The 18613-nt window shown below is 40.3% G+C and overlaps 1 protein-coding gene across 1 annotated transcript; it reads left to right on the forward strand.

Annotated features, from left to right (window-relative positions):
- Positions 1-5388: 5388 nt before the first annotated feature.
- Positions 5389-14639, forward strand: LOC311614778 (zinc finger protein 449-like; the record flags this gene model as incomplete). The annotated part of the gene is made up of 4 exons (XM_084869930.1): positions 5389-5742; positions 7906-8101; positions 13521-13619; positions 13888-14639. The coding sequence occupies 4 exons, from the start codon at positions 5389-5391 to the stop codon at positions 14637-14639; spliced, it is 1401 nt and encodes a 466-aa protein (XP_084726056.1).
- Between the last annotated feature and the right edge of the window lie 3974 nt (positions 14640-18613).

An 18613-nucleotide genomic window follows, 5' to 3' on the forward strand; every position in this document is an offset into this window, starting at 1 on the left:
CTGGCAACAGCTGTGAGCAATTGGATTGTGAGAAGAGGGTCCCTCTTGGCCAAAAGGGCAAGAGATGCCAATATAGACTGCTCAGGTGCCTTCCCAGGAGGCCCTCTACACAATGGAAGGGATTAAATCATTTCATGTCCTTTTTAAATTGCTGCCAAACATTCAAAGAATTAGTTTGTAAGTTTGCTTGGGATAATTGTATATTATGCTGTTGTAGTTCTAAAATATCAAGAGATGTGTTACCTTTGTCTCCAAGCACCAAAAAGATGATTTTTTATTGATCCCCAAGGGTGTGAAGTACTATTATAAGTAATGGGGATAACACAAATCTGGGAAAAATTTTAATGACATTGTAGAATAATACCATGTAAGGATATTCTTTGCTCCATGGCAATTACATTTCAAACTAGATATCTATTTCTTCTTGTATAGACAAGGTCTTAGTTACATTTTCTGCACCTCTCCCAGAGGCAAGTAGTGATAGTAGTGATACCCTTTCTTTGATGTCCACACAAACCAGAAACTTCTCTTTAATTTCACACACAAAGGGCAGTGTTTTGATTTTGTGTCATACAAAAGGGAAGCTGGGTGGAGACCCTTGTGTAATTGTACTTTCTTGCCTCTCCCATGGTCCTCCTGGATGACCAAGGTGTTTGCTATTATTGGAGACTACATTAGGGGGGTGATCAGCCCACGTAAGGGATCTTACCCATGAAGGGTCAGGAGCATAAGTCCAAAATACTTCCCCATTTGCCCCAGGTAATATTACCGTACAGCTGATGATTGCTAGCTTGGCTAGAAAGGTGTTCTCAGGCATTCTTGGGTTTCTGGTTACCTCACAATTTCTTCCATGAGGTTTGACATTCTGATTGATGTTTCTCTGTCTCTGAATCTATCCCCCCCCGCCCCATCAGTTTATGTTGTTCATTATATTCCACAAATGAATGAGATCATGTGATATTTATCTTTCTCTGCCTGGCTTATTTAACTGAACATAATGTTCTCCATTTCCATCCATGTTGTTGCAAATGGTAAGAGCTCCTTTTTTACCACAGCATAGTATTCCATTGTGTAGATGTACCACAGTTTTTTAATTCACTCATCTGCTGATGGGCACTTAGGCTGTTTCCAAATCTTAGCTATGGTGAATTGTACTGCTATGAACATAGGAGTACATATATCCTTTTTTATTGATGTTTCTAGTTTCTTGGGATATATTCCTAGAAGTGGGATTACTGGGTCAAATGGGAATTCCATTTTTAGTTTTTTGAGGAAACTTTATACTGTTCTCCACAGTGGCTGCACCAGTCTGCATTCCCACCAGCAGTGCACAAGGGCTCCTTTTTCTCCACATCCTTGCCAGCACTAGTCATTTGTTGACTTGTTGATAATAGCCATTCTGACAGGTGGGAGATGGTACCACATTGTTGTTTTGATTTGCATCTCTTTGATGATTAGTGACATTGAGCAGGCTTTCATATGACTCTTGGCCTTCTGTCTTCTTTCAAAAAGTGTTTATTTAGATCAGTTGCCCGTTATTTTGATTGGGTTGTTTATCTTCTTTTTGTTAAGCTGCATGAATTCCCTGTAAATGTTTGAGATTAAACCCTTATCGTTGACATCATTGGCAGATATGTTCTCCCATGCAGTGGGCTTTCTTGTTGTTTTATTGATGGTTTCCTTTGCTGTACCATTTTTTGATAGTGTTGTTATCTTCTTTTTGTTAAGCTGCATGAGTTCCCTGTAAATGTTTGAGATTAAACCCTTATGGTTGATATCATTGGCAATATGTTCTACCATGCAGTGGGTTTTCTTGTTTTATTGATGGTTTCTCTTGCTGTGCAGAAGCTTTTTATTTTGATGTAGTCGCACTTGTTTATTTTCTCTTTAGCTTCCATTGACCTAGGAGCAGCATCAGTGAAGAAGTTCTTTTGGCAAATGTAAAATATTTTTCTGTCTATAGATTCCTCTAGTATTTTTATGGTTTCCCATCTTATGTTTAAGTCCTTGATTCATTTTGAGTTTGTTTTTGTGTATGGTGTAAGGTGGTGGTCTAGTTTCATTTTTTTGGCATGTATCTGTCCAATTTTCCCAACACCATTTATTGAAGAAACTGTCTTGACTTCCTTGTATGTTCATGCCTCCTTTGTCAAATATTAATTGAGCATAGCAATTTGAATCGATTTCCGGGTTCTCTATTCTATTCCATTGATCTATATGTGCAATACCAGGCAATTTTGAGAACAGTGGCTTTGTAATATAGCTTGATGTCTGATATTGAAATCCCTTCTACTTTGTTCTTCTTTCTCAGGATTGCTGTAACTACTAGGGGTCTATTTTTATTCCAGATGAATTTTTGAAAAGTTCGTTCTAGGTCTGTGAAATATGCTGTTGGTATTTTAATGGGAAGTGCATTGAATTTATAGATTGCTTTGGGTAGTATGGACATTTTGATGATGTTAATTCTACCAATCCATGATCATGGTATGTTCTTCCATCTGTTTATGTCTTCCTCTATCTCTTTTTTTCAGTGTTGTGTAGTTTTCCACATATAGATCTTTTACCTCCTTAGTTAAGTTTATTCCTACGTATCTTAATGTTTTGGTGTGATGGTAAATGGGATTGCTTTTTTAGTCTCACTTTCTGTAAGTTCATTATTGGTGTATAGAAATGCCATAGATTTCTTGGCATTAATTTTGTATCCTGCTACCTTGCCAAATTCATTTATTAAGTCTAATAATTTTTTGATGGAGTCGTTAGGGTTGTCTATGTACAATATAATGTCATCTGCAAATAAGGACAGTTTTACTTCTTCTTTTCCAATTTGGATACCTTTTATTTCTTCTTCCTATCTGATTGCAATGGCTAGTATTTTTAGCACTATGTTGAACGGGAGTGGTGAGAGTGGGCATCCCTGTCTTGTTCCTGTTCATAGGGGAAATGGTTTTAGTTTTTGCCCATTGAGAATGATGTTAGCTGTTGGTTTGTCATATATGGCATTTATTATGTTGAGATATGTTCCCTCTACTAAGATATATTCCCACTTTGATGAGAATTTTTATCATAATTGGGTGTTGGATTATGTAAAATGCATTTCTGCATCAATTGATATGATCTTATGATTTTTGTACTTCATTTTTTTAGTATATTTTTTTATTGGATTCAGAGAAGAAGGGAGAGAGAAAACAATCAATGATGAGAGGGAATCATTGGTTGCCTGCGTCCTCCACAACCCCTACTGGGGATCAAGCCTGCAACCTAAGCATTTGCCCTGACCAGGAATGGAGCAGTGACCTCCTGGTCAATGCTCAATCACTGAACCACATCATCATTTTTGGTATGGTGTATCATGTTAATGGATCTGAGGATGTTGTACTATCCTTGTATCCCAGAAATAAATCCTACTTGATCATGGTGTATTGATGGCTTTGGTTTAATAATATTTTGTTCAGGATTTTTGCATGTATGTTCAGTAGGGATATTGGCCCACAATTTTCTTTCCTTGTAGTATCTTTATCTACAAAGAATTAGGATAATGCTTGGGAGTCTTTCCTCCTCTTCAATTTTTTGGGGCTAGTTTTAGAAGGATAGATGGTAGTGCTTCTTTGCATGTTTGATAAAATTCACCTGTGGAGCCACCGATCCAGGACTTTTGTTTGTGGGAAGTTTTGTTTTTTGTTTTTGTTTTGTTTTGTTTTGTTTTGTTTTTTTACTACTTCAATTTCATTAATTATAATTGGTTTCATCAGATTTTCTGTTTTTTCTTGATTTAGTTTTAAAAGATTGTATGTTTATAGGAATTTATCCATTTCTTCCAGTTTGTCCAATTTGTTGGCATATAGTTGTTCTCAATATTTTCTTATAATCCTTTGTGTTTCTGTGGTTTCAGTTTTAAATCTCTATTATTTCTGATTTTATTTATTTGGTTACTTTCTCTTTTTTTCCTGATGAGTGTGGTTAATGGTTTATCAATTTTGTTTATCTTTTCAAAGAACTGTCGAGGTTTCATTGATCTTCTGTATTGCTTTTCTAAATGCTACATACTTATTTCCCCCCTTTATTTTTTAATTTCTTCTACTCTTCTGGGCTTTGGCTGCTATTGTTTTTCTATACCTTTAGGTGTAAGATTAGATCATTTGAGATTTTTTTGGTTTCTTGGGGTAGGTCTATATAGCTAAGAATTTTCATTTTGGGATTCTTTCCCTGTGTCTTATATTTAGAGTTGTTGTGTTCCCATTTTCATTTGTCTCAAGGTATCTTTTTATTTCTTCCTTGATATACTTGGTAACACATTCATTGCTTAGTAACATGTAATTTAGCCACCATTCGTGTATGATTTTCAGTTTTGTTATTATAATTGATTTCTAGTTTCATACCACTGTAGTCAGAGAAGATGCTTGATGTGATTTCAGTCTTCTTAAATTTATTGAGATTTGTTGTGTTTCCCAACATTTGGTCTATCCTAGAAAATGTCACATGTGCGGTTGAAAGGGATGTATATTCTACTGCTTTGGGATAAAATGCTCTTATAATACCAATTAAATACATCTAGTCTAGTGTGCCACTGTTTCCATGTTGATTTTATATATGGAATATCTACCCATCGATGTCAATGGAGTGTTAAAATTTCCTACTATGACTTTATTACTGCCAATCTTTCCCTTTATGTCCATGAAGATTTGCTTTTTATATTTAGGTGCTTTAATATTGGGTGCATATATGTTTACAATGGTTATATCCAGTAGTTGGATTGATCCCTATATCATTATGTAGTGTCCCTCCTTGTCTCTTATTATAGCCTTTATTTTAAACTCTATATTGTCAGATATAAGTATTGCTACCCCAGACATTGCTTTTTTTGTTGCTATTGTTGTTCTTGTTGCTTTTTCATTTCCATTTGCCGAAAATACCTTTTTCAATCCTTTTACTTTCAGTCTATTGGGTCTTTCTTTCTGAGGTGGATCTCTTGTAAACAGCAAATCTATATCTGTATCTATATCTATATCTATATCTATATCTATATCTATAGCCCATCTCTTGGGCTTGGAGCATTGGAACCATTTACATTTAAAATGATTATTGATAGGTATGCATTTATTGGTATTTTAATCTTTATAACTGTTTTATACTTTTTCTTCTTCTTAAAGAATACACTTTAACATTTTTATCAGATTCTAAAAACTCCCCTAAAGATTATCTGCTGCATTAGAATTTTGATGAAAAGCAAGTAATTAAGGAAGATTACGATGCCCTCTGGTAACCACTGCTGTTTCTCTCATTTTCCCTTTCCTCAGCAGTAGGTGTCCACCCCCAGGAAATACAAAAAGAAACACATTGGTACCTGAGACTTCAGACACTAGATAAAGTGTACACTGTTGGAAGGGGTCAATGGCTACTACCCTGGGTTCTGAAACCCAGGCCTCCTTGGATCCTAGCTTAGTGTTTCAAGAATATGATAAAGAAACTGAATTCTTCCGTCAGCGCTTCAGGCAGTACCGGTCCAGTGAAGCAGCCAGGCCTTGTGATGTTTTCAACAAACTCCTGGAGCTTTGCTCTGAATGGCTGAAGCCAAATATGCGTTCTAAGGAACAAATGGTAAAGCTTCTAACTTTGGAACAATACCTAACAATTATGCCCCAGCAGCTAGACACCCGGGTGACAGAACAATGCCCCGAGAGTACAGAAAGAATTCTGTCACTCCTAGAAGAAATACAGATGGAACCTGAGACAACAGAGGCAAAGGTGAGAAAAGACTTTGGGATCTGGGGAACTAGACCAAAAGGGTATCAGAGGCAGGTGGGATTGGATCTGTCATTTGTCTCTGTGTCATTCTTCCGTCCCAAACTTCTGCAGTCCTTTTCATGTCTCTTCTGCTGGAGAAAACATATGGATCAGTGGTTTCCAACCTCATCTTAGCCACTTCCCCTCTGTAACAAATATTTTCTAATGTCCCAGTAAATATACTTAAATGGAATTCATAGATAACATAACCTACTTAACAGTCATTCATTAAAAAAAAACACTGGTATTGTCTGGCCAATGTGTCTCAATGGTTGAGCATTGACTTATGAACCAGGAAGTCAAAGTTTGATTCTAGATCAGGGCACGTGCCCTGGATTCAGGCTTGATCCCCAGTAGTGGGGAGAGCAAGAGGCAGGAGATCAATGATCCTCTTTCACTATTGATGTTTCTATCTCCCTCTTCCTCTCCCTTACTCTCTGAAATCAATAAAAATATATATTTTTAAAAAGCACCTGTATTATCCTTTAGGGTCTGCAGACCAGATCCCTCCACGGCTGTTTTGTATAACCCTAAGCTAATAATGGATTTGACCTGTTAAAGCATTGTTCAAAAAAAGAGGAAGAAGGAGGATAAGTGACTGACAGAATGTGGTACACCGAGCCTAAAATATTTACTATATGACATTTTGCAAACAAAGCTGGGCAAGTCTGAGTCAAGTGGTCTCCAGAAGAAATATAAAGGAATAAGAAAGTAGTTTGTTATAATCTAAAAAACTATTCAGTGTGCACATGTCTGGGCTTGAGTGCACCAGAAGATCTCATGAAGTTGTCAGATGCTTGCCTCTCTGCACAAACTCACTGTGAAGGTGACAGGCAGTAATTGAGACTGACAAAAGCTCAAACATATTGAGCAGCGTTGCTGATGATCATGTGATTTTCCAAAGTGGGGAAACTCTTGGTGAATCTGAACAATTGTAGTATAGTCTTTCCTTAAAAAACATTTTCAATTTTTTCTTTTTTTAAATAAAATCTATTCAGTGACACTGGTCAATAGGATCATATAAGTTTCAAGTGTACATTTCTATAATACATGCATAATCTGTATATTGCATTCTTCAAATCTTATATTGAATACTATATTGTATTAATTTTAGTATATGTGTACAGCCTAGTGGTTAGACAATCATGTACATAACAAAGTGTTGCCCCTGAGATTTCCAGTACCCACATGGCACCGTAGTTATTATAACTTTTTGAATATATTTCCTTTGCTGTATTTTACATCACCATGACTTTGATTTCCAAAAGAGTGTTTTCCCAGAAAATTCAAGTCATGCTAACATTTGCAAAAATATGTTGTGATTATATGACCAACAGTGTGAGGTTCTTGACAGATTCTTTTTACCTACAGGAATATTTGAAGGTAGGTGGAGCACAGTAGCAATTCTGCACTGTGCATTATCTATACTTCCATCTCTGCCCACTAATTCTGTGAGCCACCACCTGCCATCATTTCCAAAACACCTCCTGGGAACAGTGACCCTGTCCTGTGAACAGAACCACCCAGTAAAACGTTTTGGGGACATATGATAGCTGAGCACAGGGCAGCATCTTTGGAGATGGAAGGAAGTACTTCTTGTTGGGCATTAGGGGCACTGGAGTCTTGGGTATAGATGGGGCTCTGCAGTTAGCCTGTAGGAAGTTTCCTGCCTGCAGGATGGAATGGGTCTATGTTTCCCTTCCTTTCTGTGTCTCCTTTGGCTTTCTACAAGAGACTGTTTTCTTCCTGTGGTCTAATCCTGCATTGTCAGTGTGGTAGGCACCAGCCAAGGGTGAGTCTTGCGTACTAGAAATGTGGCTGGTCCAAATTGGGATATACAGTAAGTATAAAATGTACACCCAATTCAGAAGACTTAGAGTGAACAATAAAGTAGGTGAAATGCCTCATTAATAATTCCTTATACTGATTACATTATGAATTATGATATTTTAGGCATGCTGGTTTAAATAATGCATATTATTAAGATTGATGTTATCTACTTATTTTATTTTTCATATGACCAAAGGAAAATTTTTAATGACTTGGGTGGCTTGCATTATATTGCTACTGGGCACTGCTGGTCTAGATAGATTTTAGAGTGATGGGTTCTGGCATTTCCTCCAGATTGATAGTCAGGAAAAGCCCTTGGAAGATCCAGCAGTAGTCGAAATAGCAGACATGATACCAAATATCCACCTGGAGGTCCCCCCATTCCAAGCAATGGGAACTGTTCCCGAAAACCCACTGGAAGATTTGTGGATCCCAGAGGAGCTATGCTACGGCGCTGCTGGAGAAGACCAGCCCTTTCTGGACCCTCTTGGTAAGGCAAAGGTTTTATTTCTTTTCCTTGATTTCTCTTTTGAGAGCTCAGGAGCTCTCCAGGGGTGGGGTTGGTTAGAAACACTGAATAATGGATGAAAATTGATGGCTCTTATAAATCGTAGTAGTAGTAGGAAGCATCCCTCGGGGAATAGCTGCCCACAATGCCCATTGTTAGAGGAACAGGATTCAAAATCTCTTAAGATAATGAGCCCACCCAGGAAGGAGTCTTTGACCAAGAATATTATCAAGGAAATTGAGGGGAGTATGTGTGATATGAATAAAGATTAATTTCCCCAGTCAGTTTTTATCAGTGGAATCTGTGGTGTTGTGGGTCCCATGGGCCTCAGTTGTAATTATGGCATAAGAGTCCCATTCAAACATGATACTTTTTAATATACTCACATCAGATCCTTTAAGAGGATTTAATTGCTTGATGCAGTAAAAGGAATACGTATCTTACCCATAAAAACCTAGACCAGTGTTTCTCCAGGAATGGTAAGCAGATCCTCCATATCAGGATCACCTTCTGTGCATTTAAAAATATATATATTTTATTGATTTTTTACAAAGAAAAAGGGAGAGGGATAGAGTTAGAAAATTGATGAAAGAGAAACATCCAACAGCTGCCTCTTGCACACCCCCACTGGGGATGTGTCCGCAACCAAGGTACATGCCCTTGACCTGAATTGAACCTGGGACCATTGAGTCTGGAGACGAACGTTCTATCCACTGAGCCAAACATGCTTCAGCTCCTTTGGTGCATTTTTAACAGGAGCTCCAGGTGTGTGCTGTACATACTACCTTTTGAGAGCCACTGCTCCAGACAATACAATACAAAGAGTTAGTTCAGAGTGAGGAAGTCCAGGGGAAGAAAGGCTCATAGAACTTCATGGATGTCTGGAGGGTGGTCGAGGTCTTTCCAGGACTTGATAAAGTAATAAAGCACAAGGTTCTCTGGGCAGACCCTGGGAGATATCATATTAGAAAACATAGTTATGTAGGAATTTGAAAATCTGTTAAACTTGCAGGTACCTTGCCTGGGTTCCTTGCTTTCCCATCTCCTAAGTTCATGAGAATGGATATCCTTGACACTTGGATCCATTTGCCCTTGAAGGCAATAGAAATTCTCTAGCTGTGGTGCTTGCCTATGGTTTTCCTTCTCTCTTGTGATTTCCATTCCAAGTGCCATCTCTCTGCTCTGAGTGTCTGGCAGGCAATGGAGAAGGACACATGTGAGACTCTGCCCTCTCCTTGGAAAGGATGGCTTGGTCCATTCCAGGCCTAAGAGTAGGACCACATGTGATGTGTGCACTGCCACCACTAGCATAGAATTCAACTCATAACGTCACAGTGTGGGTTAGTCATGAATTTGTCTCATTTTCTGCACTTATTCAGTTTGTCCAGGTTCCAAATTTTGTAGCTGGCTCTAGTAAGTGCTGGTGATGTAGAGACATGAACTGTGTCTTCTTTTCCATAGAGGTGACCAGGAGGAAAAAGCCCAAAGGACATCTGTATATCCATTTAGGTCAAAGCCAGACTATATAAAGTATTGCCATTTATATTCCAGTCTTTACCTTACCTACATCTCTGATCTGTTAACAAGTTTTTTAAAACATCTGTATTTCTGTGTGTATGCCTGCAATAAGTGGCAGAGCCTAGCAAGTGGTGTTGAGTTATACATCTTTCTGCAGATGAGTTACCATTACATGTGTGAATTTTCTTCTCTTAGCAACAGTGTCAGATGTCACATATGATGCTGAGAAGTACTATTGCTCTTTATTTGCATACTTCAGTCTCCAAAGTACAGGAAATTCCAGTACTAGTATACCAAACAAGGAAGAAGGAGAATGATATAACAAGTAAAATATATCCATTAGGAGGAAAGGAAAGTACCCCTTTCTCATCACTGTTTAATGTGCTATAATATGCTTTGTCCTATGGACTGGGAGGTCTCCATTTGTACCTCCTGGTCACCAAAATCTCATCCTCCTTAACACTTGTACAGGGCCCAAGGGATCTGAGGGCTGATCTAGGAAGACAGTATGACCAGGAGGTGGCAGTAGCACACACAAGCTTTGTTGGGCAACTCTGTCAGGTGTGCTTGTGGAGGAAGTCAGGGGCCTAAAGGAGAGGAAAACAAGGGAACTTTCCAGGCAGTAAGAGCTCAGAGGGCTGGCTTGCCTGTTTTGGTGAGGTCATAGCCCAGAAGCACACTGGGAGTCATTGGATCAGGGAGTTGCAAAGGGCAGCAGCAGTTGGGGGTCCCATAACTATAAGGCTCCCACCTTTTCAGTGGCTAGCAGTTGTGGGGTGATATTTTCTGAGCTATGCATAGGAAGCTGACTCTAAGTGGCTAAAAATCGGTTTCTGGGGGCTAATCAATACTAAAAAAAAGCCTCGGGGGTGATCAGGTCAGCAGGGGAGGACAGTTGGGGGCAATCAGGCCAGCAAGGGAGCAGTTAAACATCAATCAGGCCGGCAGGGGAGCAGTTAGGAGGCAATCAGGTTGGTAGGCAGAAGCTGTTAGGGGCAATCAGGCAGGCAGGCAGGTGAGTGGTTAGGAGCCAGCAGTCCCGGATTATGAGTGTCCGACTGCCAGTCCCCATCCTTTAGGGATCGTGCCTAAATCATCAGTCAGACATCCACCAACGGATCCCAGATTGGAGAGGGTGCAGAACAGGCTGCAGGACACCCCTTCCCATAGACAAATTTTGTGCACTGAGCCACTAGTTTTTAAATAATTGGGTGTGTGAGAGTTTTAGTTTGACACCTGCAGGCTTTTGAGTACTGAGATCCAGGTGGGAGTGAAGAAATGAACAACCCAGGGCCCAAAGCCTAGAGTGCTTCTTCATGACCTTGGGCTCATTTCCCGCAAAACTTCTGGGGTGGTTACTGTGGTCTTTGAGGGTAGAGAGGAGCCCTGCCAGCAGAAGTAGGCATCAAAGCATGACTTCTGACTGATAGTCACTCTTTTTTTATATATATATATTTTATTGATTTTGTACAGAGAGGAAGGGAGAGAGATAGAGAGTTAGAAACATCGATGAGAGAGAGTCATCGATCAGCTGCCTCTTGCACACCCCCTACTGGGGATATGCCCACAACCAAGGTACATGCCCTTGACCAGAATCCAACCTGGGTCCCTTCAGTCCCCAAGCCGACACTCTATCCATTGAGCCAAACCGGTTTCGGCTGATAGTCACTCTTGACCAAAATGCCCTGGGGACAAGCTCTCAAACACTCAGCATCTTTCCATGGACATGTGTCAGCAGAACAAATATCCAGATCAGGTATGATTGATTTGGGGGCATATCCATCTAAAACTTTAATAGATATGTCAAATGTCCTCCAAAATTATTGTGCCAATTTATCCTCTGACCACAGCATATGAGTACTAATGTCCGCTTGCCTTCACTCACAGACTTGCCTTGTGATGAGTGCCGTGGCTATTTCCATGTGTTGGCATACAGAAGGAGGGCTGATATCTGTGAAAGTCTTTTGAATCAGTGTCCAGTCCATTCAGCATTTGTGACAGTATTTTACTGAATGTATAAGTAAAGATGGGAACTGAGGTCGGAAGGGCGTGACATGGATGAAAGGGGGATGGCTAGTGCCCCTAGCTGGCATGGCCTGTGAGCATAGGTTGGGGAATGTAAACTAGTGCTGGGAGCAGGGCTTTGAGAGTCCGGACAGTGGAGGTTGAGGGCACCTGATCCTCAAAGATCTGAATGTTACAGGGGAGGGTTGGGAATGGGGTGAGGTGGTAGACAGTGACAAAGTGCATGAGGTTAACAACTACCAAGGAGCTCAATTTGGGCGAGCCTCTTTGAAAGCTGTCCCCATGGAGTACTATGCTGGGAGAGGAAGTAAGGTGTCAGCTCTCAGTCCTCTTTCTGAACTGGTGTCAAGTCTCTGTTACTGGGTATATTCTGGGCCTCCAAGTTTCTGGCACCCTAAGGCTGTGCTGCTGTCCAACCCCACTTTTCAGACCGCTCGCACTCTCACTTGACAGCATCTCTTCTCTTATGCACGACCTCCAGTTTCATTTGACCTGTGCTCCTACCTTCTCATTCTGTGCTAACCTTTGAGATGCAAGCATGAACAAAAAGAAGAGCTGCATTTTAAATTATTTTCACTGTGAAGGTAGAAATAAGGTATTTTAGTCAATGTCCTATGCTTTGATACAATGTCAAATTAACATTAGTCAAACTAACTTGCTCATGCCATGTTACAAACCCTAATATTGAAATACTAGAGGCCTGGTACACGAAATGTATGCACCCCAGGGGGGAGGGGCCTCCTCAGCCAGACCTGTGGCCACTCAGTCCAGGAGCCCTCAGTGGATGTCCAACTGTCTGCTTAGGCTGGCTCCCCATTGCCTAAGCCAGCAGTCACTAAAGAGGTGGGAGAGGCTCCTGCCACAGCACTGCACTCCCCACCTTGAGGCCAGCTGAGTGATGCTGCCCATGTGGGAGCACACTGACCACCAGGGGTAGCTCCTGTGTTGAGCATCTGCCACCTGGTGCTCAGTATGCATCATAGCGATGGCTTGTTCTTCCCTTTGGTCAATTTGCATATTAGCCTTTTATTATATAGGATATCCTTGTATTTCAATCTGAAATGAACCATTTTCAACCTCGAAAGTTTATTGTAGATCAGTAAACTTGAACAAAGCTGAGGAAGTGTGAGGATAGAGGCATGAGCCACAGCAGCTCTCACTGAGGGGGACAGTGGTAAGACCCAGGAGAAGAGTGAGTGTAGAAACATCTTCTGGTTGTCCTTAGATTGACAGTGAGAAGCACTTTTTTGATGATTATTTTGGTTAGTTTCCAGAGAATCGACTTCTAGACTGTACTGAATCAAACATATACAGATTATTTTTGCTGTTGCTGACCTACTTCAGTTGCCATTTTAATTGGAATTTCTCTTACTAAAATTACTCCAGGTACCATTCCTTACCCCCACACTTTGGCCTGTCTCTCTTTTTGCTTGGCTGTCAATAAGACTGCTTGTCAGTTTTAATAGGGTAACTCTTTAGAAAGATTGAATTCATATTCTGGCCCTCACCTACATAATTCCATTCTCAAAACAGATGTGGAACTCACTCAGTGCATTGACTTCACACTAGAATTGACTCACTTCCCTTCCATATACTGGAGGAAAATATCTTGGAACTGAGCACAATGGAATCCCTCCCCTCCCACCTGCACCCTGCCATTTGGGTCTTGTTCTTACTGGCATCCTGAAAAAGGAAAAAGCACAACAAACACAAAGGGCTTGTCAGAGGCTCCTGGTGAAGCAATGCTGAGAAGATAGTAGGCAGATCTTGAGAGGCTCTGTGTCTGAGAACAGACCTGGACTCTGGAGAAACCTGTGTTGATTCAAACTATCCTTCCTCCCATCTCTCCTATGGCTAGAAGACCTGTCGCAAACGCTTGCACTCGAAGAGACTTGTGGGCAAGAACTACAGGATTGCAAGGAAGTAAAAGAAAGGGAATTTTTTGACTTCAACCTAGGTAAGTGAGGGTTCATGCAATGCTCGGGAAGAATCTAAAGAACAATTAATCTTCATTCCCAGGGTAACACGGTTTGGGATGGCACTTGGAAGTTTGTATCTTCCCAGCAGCATTGAGTATAACTCTCCTCAGTCACTAGCTGTCCATTCCTCTTGGAACATGGTGACATCTGCGATTTCTGTTCACAGTCTTAATTTTGATATTGGGAGAGAAAATGTGTCAGAGCTGAAAAGACTGGAGAGTATGTATCTATTTTCTATTTCTTCAGACGGAAATCTGCTTCTTGATGCCAATTTTCCAGAAGACGTCGAAGAGCTATACTTCTTACTGGGAAATCCCGCTGAGCAGCTACTAGGAGACCACACACAGCCTCTTTGTGATCAGAATCCTTCTTCAGGAGAGAGCCCTGAGGGGTCCAACCAGGAAGAACCTCTCAACCCCAGTGGCCATGCACAAAACAGTGACAGTGCCCCAAAGAAAGTATACCGATGTATTCAGTGTGGGAAAGATTTTCTTTCCAAAAAGGTTTTTAAGGGGCACCTGAAAATTCACTCAGGAAAGCTCCCTCATGAGTGCGCTGACTGTGGGAAAAGATTCCTTCGTAGGTCAAACCTGCGAAGGCATCTTCGAGTTCACACAAGAGAGGCACCCTATAAATGCAGCGTGTGTGAGAAGCGCTTCACTCAGTTGGCACACCTCACAGAACACCAGAGAACCTCTGCTAGCCAGGGAGTATCCACTTGCCCCGAGTGCAAGTTGCAATTTTGTCATAGAAAACAATTTATACAACACCTCAAAATCCACACAAATGGAAAACCCCATAAATGCCAGAGTTGTGGGAAAACATTTAGACGCCAAAGGGACCTTAATTTGCACTATTTGTCACACACTGCAGAGAGACCATTTACCTGCAAGTATTGTGGGAAAAGCTATAGACAGAGATGCAGCCTTGTTTTTCATTCAAGAAACCATTCAGAGAGTAGCCATGGAAGTGCCCCAGTTGTCCTACAAGCATTGTAAAGAAGGCACACTTTAATATGCACTTTAGAGAAGAATTTTTTGAGAATTTGTTGAGGGAAACAGTTCCTAAGCAAAGTGACACTAATCTACAAAAGCTTTACTTGCACTAGGCTGTCTTGGAAGAACAGTTTTGTTTGAGCTTAATCATTAGAACAGCTTTGTATTTTGCTGTGTTTAAAACCCACCTTCCAAGGCACATACATTCTAGAGTATTCACTGACTCTTGCCACTGTTCCAGACATGACTGTTTTCTGTCTAGGCAAGTTTTGTTTAATCTTTATGATGACAATGTCTTTGTGCCCAGCCAACCACCATATCCGTTTCAGTGAGGAGCATATCAATGCTGGCATTCCTTTTGGTTTGGGGTCAGTATTCCAGTAGATGGGGAAGTGCCCAATTGACCTGTATCTGTGCAATAGTTCAGTCACATGGAAATGGCTATGCTGTTCCTGTTTGATTGCCACTGACTTGTAGTTGGAGCACCATGCGGAAGCTTTCCTGACAGGGCCTACTAGCACTTGCCTTGACTCCCACTCACACTACATGTCAGAATCCCCTGTGCCCCCACTGCTATGTTTATGCATCATTTGAGCCTTGAACACAGCCCATTTCTGAAATGTGGAGCACTTCCAAAGGATAGGGACAGGGGAAGATGTCCAAATCATAAAGCACTGGGAAGGGCAGAGAACAGTACCCACCACACAAGTACTAGGAATATTGAGCGGCTTATAGAAGGTGGAGACCCTACTCCGAATGAACTTCCTGTAAATTCCGTGTTTTCTTTCTTTGCTCTCTGGAATGATGAAAGCTTTTAATGCTACAAACTTTAAGCCTAGCTTGGATCACATGCCACAAAATGTATTCAATGTTCTGTTTGTGATTTTATAATTATTTGTTATTACACTTTTCATTTTATTTCCTTTTTGCCCCAAGAGTTGAACATTGTTGATAATTTCCTGTGAATTTTGGTTACAATGCAAAGTTATTAATAAATTTGGTCCATTCTATGTATGCTTTAAAGTTTATTTAGATCTTCTTTAAAACTCCTGTCTGATGACTGTGGAGGCTAAGAGCTCCATTTGTAGGTACTCCCTAGGACTCTAGAAGAGGAATGGTTGTGCCATTGGTTTATACTGGTAGGTGTTCAACTTCTCCAAATACTGATGAAATGTACCATAAATATCTCTTCCCACTCCTTGGCTTCTGGTTTCACTCACTTACTGGTGTCCCTTGATGAAGACAATAGTCCTACTGTTACATAGTTCAACTCATTACTTCCCCCTTTATTATTAGTGCTGTTTGAATTCTGGTGAAGAAACGTTCTGTCTACCCCACGATCATGAACCTATTTGTACATTTTCATTTTTAAAGTTTTTTTTTTTTTTTTTTAACCTTACACATTGAGATCGCATTTTACCTGGAGTTTGTTTCTTTTACAAATGATGTAAGGTTCAAGATAACTTGAGAATGGAAGGTCCTTTCCACTTCAGATTTTGTCCTCGGCCTCTGAGTCTTACAAAAATTGAGAAGCTAAGAGGGTGCTTTTATCAGCCTATACATGGATTTGAGCAAGTGTGTTATGGACAGCATCCCAGGTGAAGGAATGTCTCCTACAAAGACCTGATGAGAAGAGCACAGGCTGGCTAGAGGGAAAGCTAGAGTGCCAGGCAGAGGCCAGGTGATGGAGGGTCTAGTAATCTACCTGATGGAGTTGGGACCTCATCCGGCGCTCCAAAAAAAATCATAGACTCCAGTTGAGAAGTACTGGTGAGGCATTTTAGAAAGCTTACTCTCGACCCTGGTGGGGATTAGGACAGACAAGATGGGAGACGGGAAGATTAGTGAGAAGGCTACAGCAGATGAGACAGTGGGCTGAGCTAAAGGCAGTGGTGTGCAGATGAAACAGAGGATAAGAATTTGGGAGGAATTAAGGGGCTCAGTGACTGACTATATATGGGGCAGGGAGGTGTGTGACAGCCAGCTCTGTGTCCTGAGCATCTGGAGTTGGGAGACTAGAGGAATAGCTCAGGTAAAAGGAACGAGGGCCCTCTTAGCCTATAAGCCCATGGTCACCCATTTAAACTCATGGACGTTTCAATCCTGTCACCCTGTTTGCTCCCGTGTAGACTGTCTCCGGCCCACAGTGATTCATTCCTTGGATAGTCTTTGGGTGGCCATTATGTTCTAGGTAGCATCATAGGTGCTGAGGATGGCAGGGTCTCAGGCTTCAGGAGAGTCACAGGTTAGGAAGACAAGACTAAAAGTTAAGCAGAAAATTCTTCATCAAGATAGTAAGTCCATTAACAAACTAATATGTATAAGTTAGTATTGGAGGAAGGTACAAACGTCCAGTTGTATTATAAGATAAATAAGTACTAGGGAGGTAATGTACAACATGATGGCCATAGTTAACACTGTTGTGTGGTGTATAGGAAATTTGTTTAAAAAGTATATATAGTTGTTAAAAGAATTGTCATAATCACAGTTTAGAATCAGGGTAGAATGGTAGTTACTAAGGGAGGGGGAAATGGGGAGTTGTTACTCTGTGGGATTAAGTTTTCAATTATGCAAGTGGAATCAGTTCCGGAGATCTGCTCTACACACTGGGCCTATCTGAACAATACTGCTCTCTGGACTTAACATTTTTAGGAGGGTAGATCATGTTCAGTGTTCCAAACATAATATAACGTTTTGTTAACCCTCACCTGAGGTTATTTTCCCCATTGACTTTAGGGAGAGTGAAACAGAGGTGTGTGTGTGTGTGTGTGTGTGTGTGTGTGTGTGTGTGTATGAGAGAGAGAGAAGAGAGAGAGAGAGAGAGAGAGAGAGAGAGAGAGAGAGAGAGAGAGAGAGAGAGAGACTGAGAGAGGGAGAGAAAAATTGGTGTGAGAGAGACACATTGATTGGTTGCCTCTGAACATGCCCATACTAGTGTACGGCATCAAACCTGCAACACAGTCCTATCCCCTTGACCTGGAATCAAACCTTCTGTGAGCATCACCAGCCAGGGCAATCATACTTTTTTAAAAATAGAAAATAAAATTACCAAGACTCACATTTATTGAAATAAAATTACAGCAAACACACAATTATTCTACAAAATAATATGTCAAACTGTGTTTAAGGAGGGTGGTTGATTGGCTCTTTAATTTTTTTCATTTTTAATGTGTAATTTTTAAGAATGTCATTCTTCATGGGTAATCATATCTTCAAATAACTTTAAGGCACCCAATAAATAATTACAGAACACAGAGGATTTTCAGGGCTGAAAGGTCCCAGGTTTGGTTCCAGTCAAGAGCATATACATTGGTTTTGGGCACATTCCCAGTTGGGGGTGTGCAGGAGGCAGCTGGTCGATGTTTCTCTCTCATCGATGTTTCTATCTCTCTATCCCTCTCCCTTCCTCTTTGTAAAAAAATCAATAAAAATATTTTAAATAATTATTCTTATTTTAAATTGTGCAGGATCACAACAAATTATACTTTCCCAACTCCCTCTATAAGGCTGAAAGAAAAGTAATTCCAAAAACTGACAAAATAAGCATAAAGAGAGACAACTGAAGACTAATTCCACTTTTGAAAATGCAAAAAAAAAAACACATCTGAATAAAAAATAAACAAATCCAGCAGTATATTAGAAGAATTTTGCATCACTTCCTCAAAGTAGTAATAGCTCAATATTAAGAAATCAATTTATATTTTCTCCATATTCATAATTCAAAGGCAGAAAACGATATGAGAATCTTGAAGGTGATGAAAAAAAAAACCCCTGAAAAGTCTATCATACCTTAATTTGAAAAATCATTCCTTTACCAATCAGGTATTTTAAAACAAATATCAGGGTCAGACATTCCCAATAAAATAAGGACCAAATAAGGACTACAAGTCTTTTTATACTTTTAAGATGCTCATTTTTTTTTTTTACATTTTAACATTTATTAAATAAAAATGATAAGCAGGCATGCTTGAGATTTT

The sequence above is a fragment of the Pipistrellus hanaki genome (genome assembly GCF_964339955.1).
Source record: "Pipistrellus hanaki genome assembly, chromosome: X".
NCBI lineage: Eukaryota > Metazoa > Chordata > Mammalia > Chiroptera > Vespertilionidae > Pipistrellus > Pipistrellus hanaki.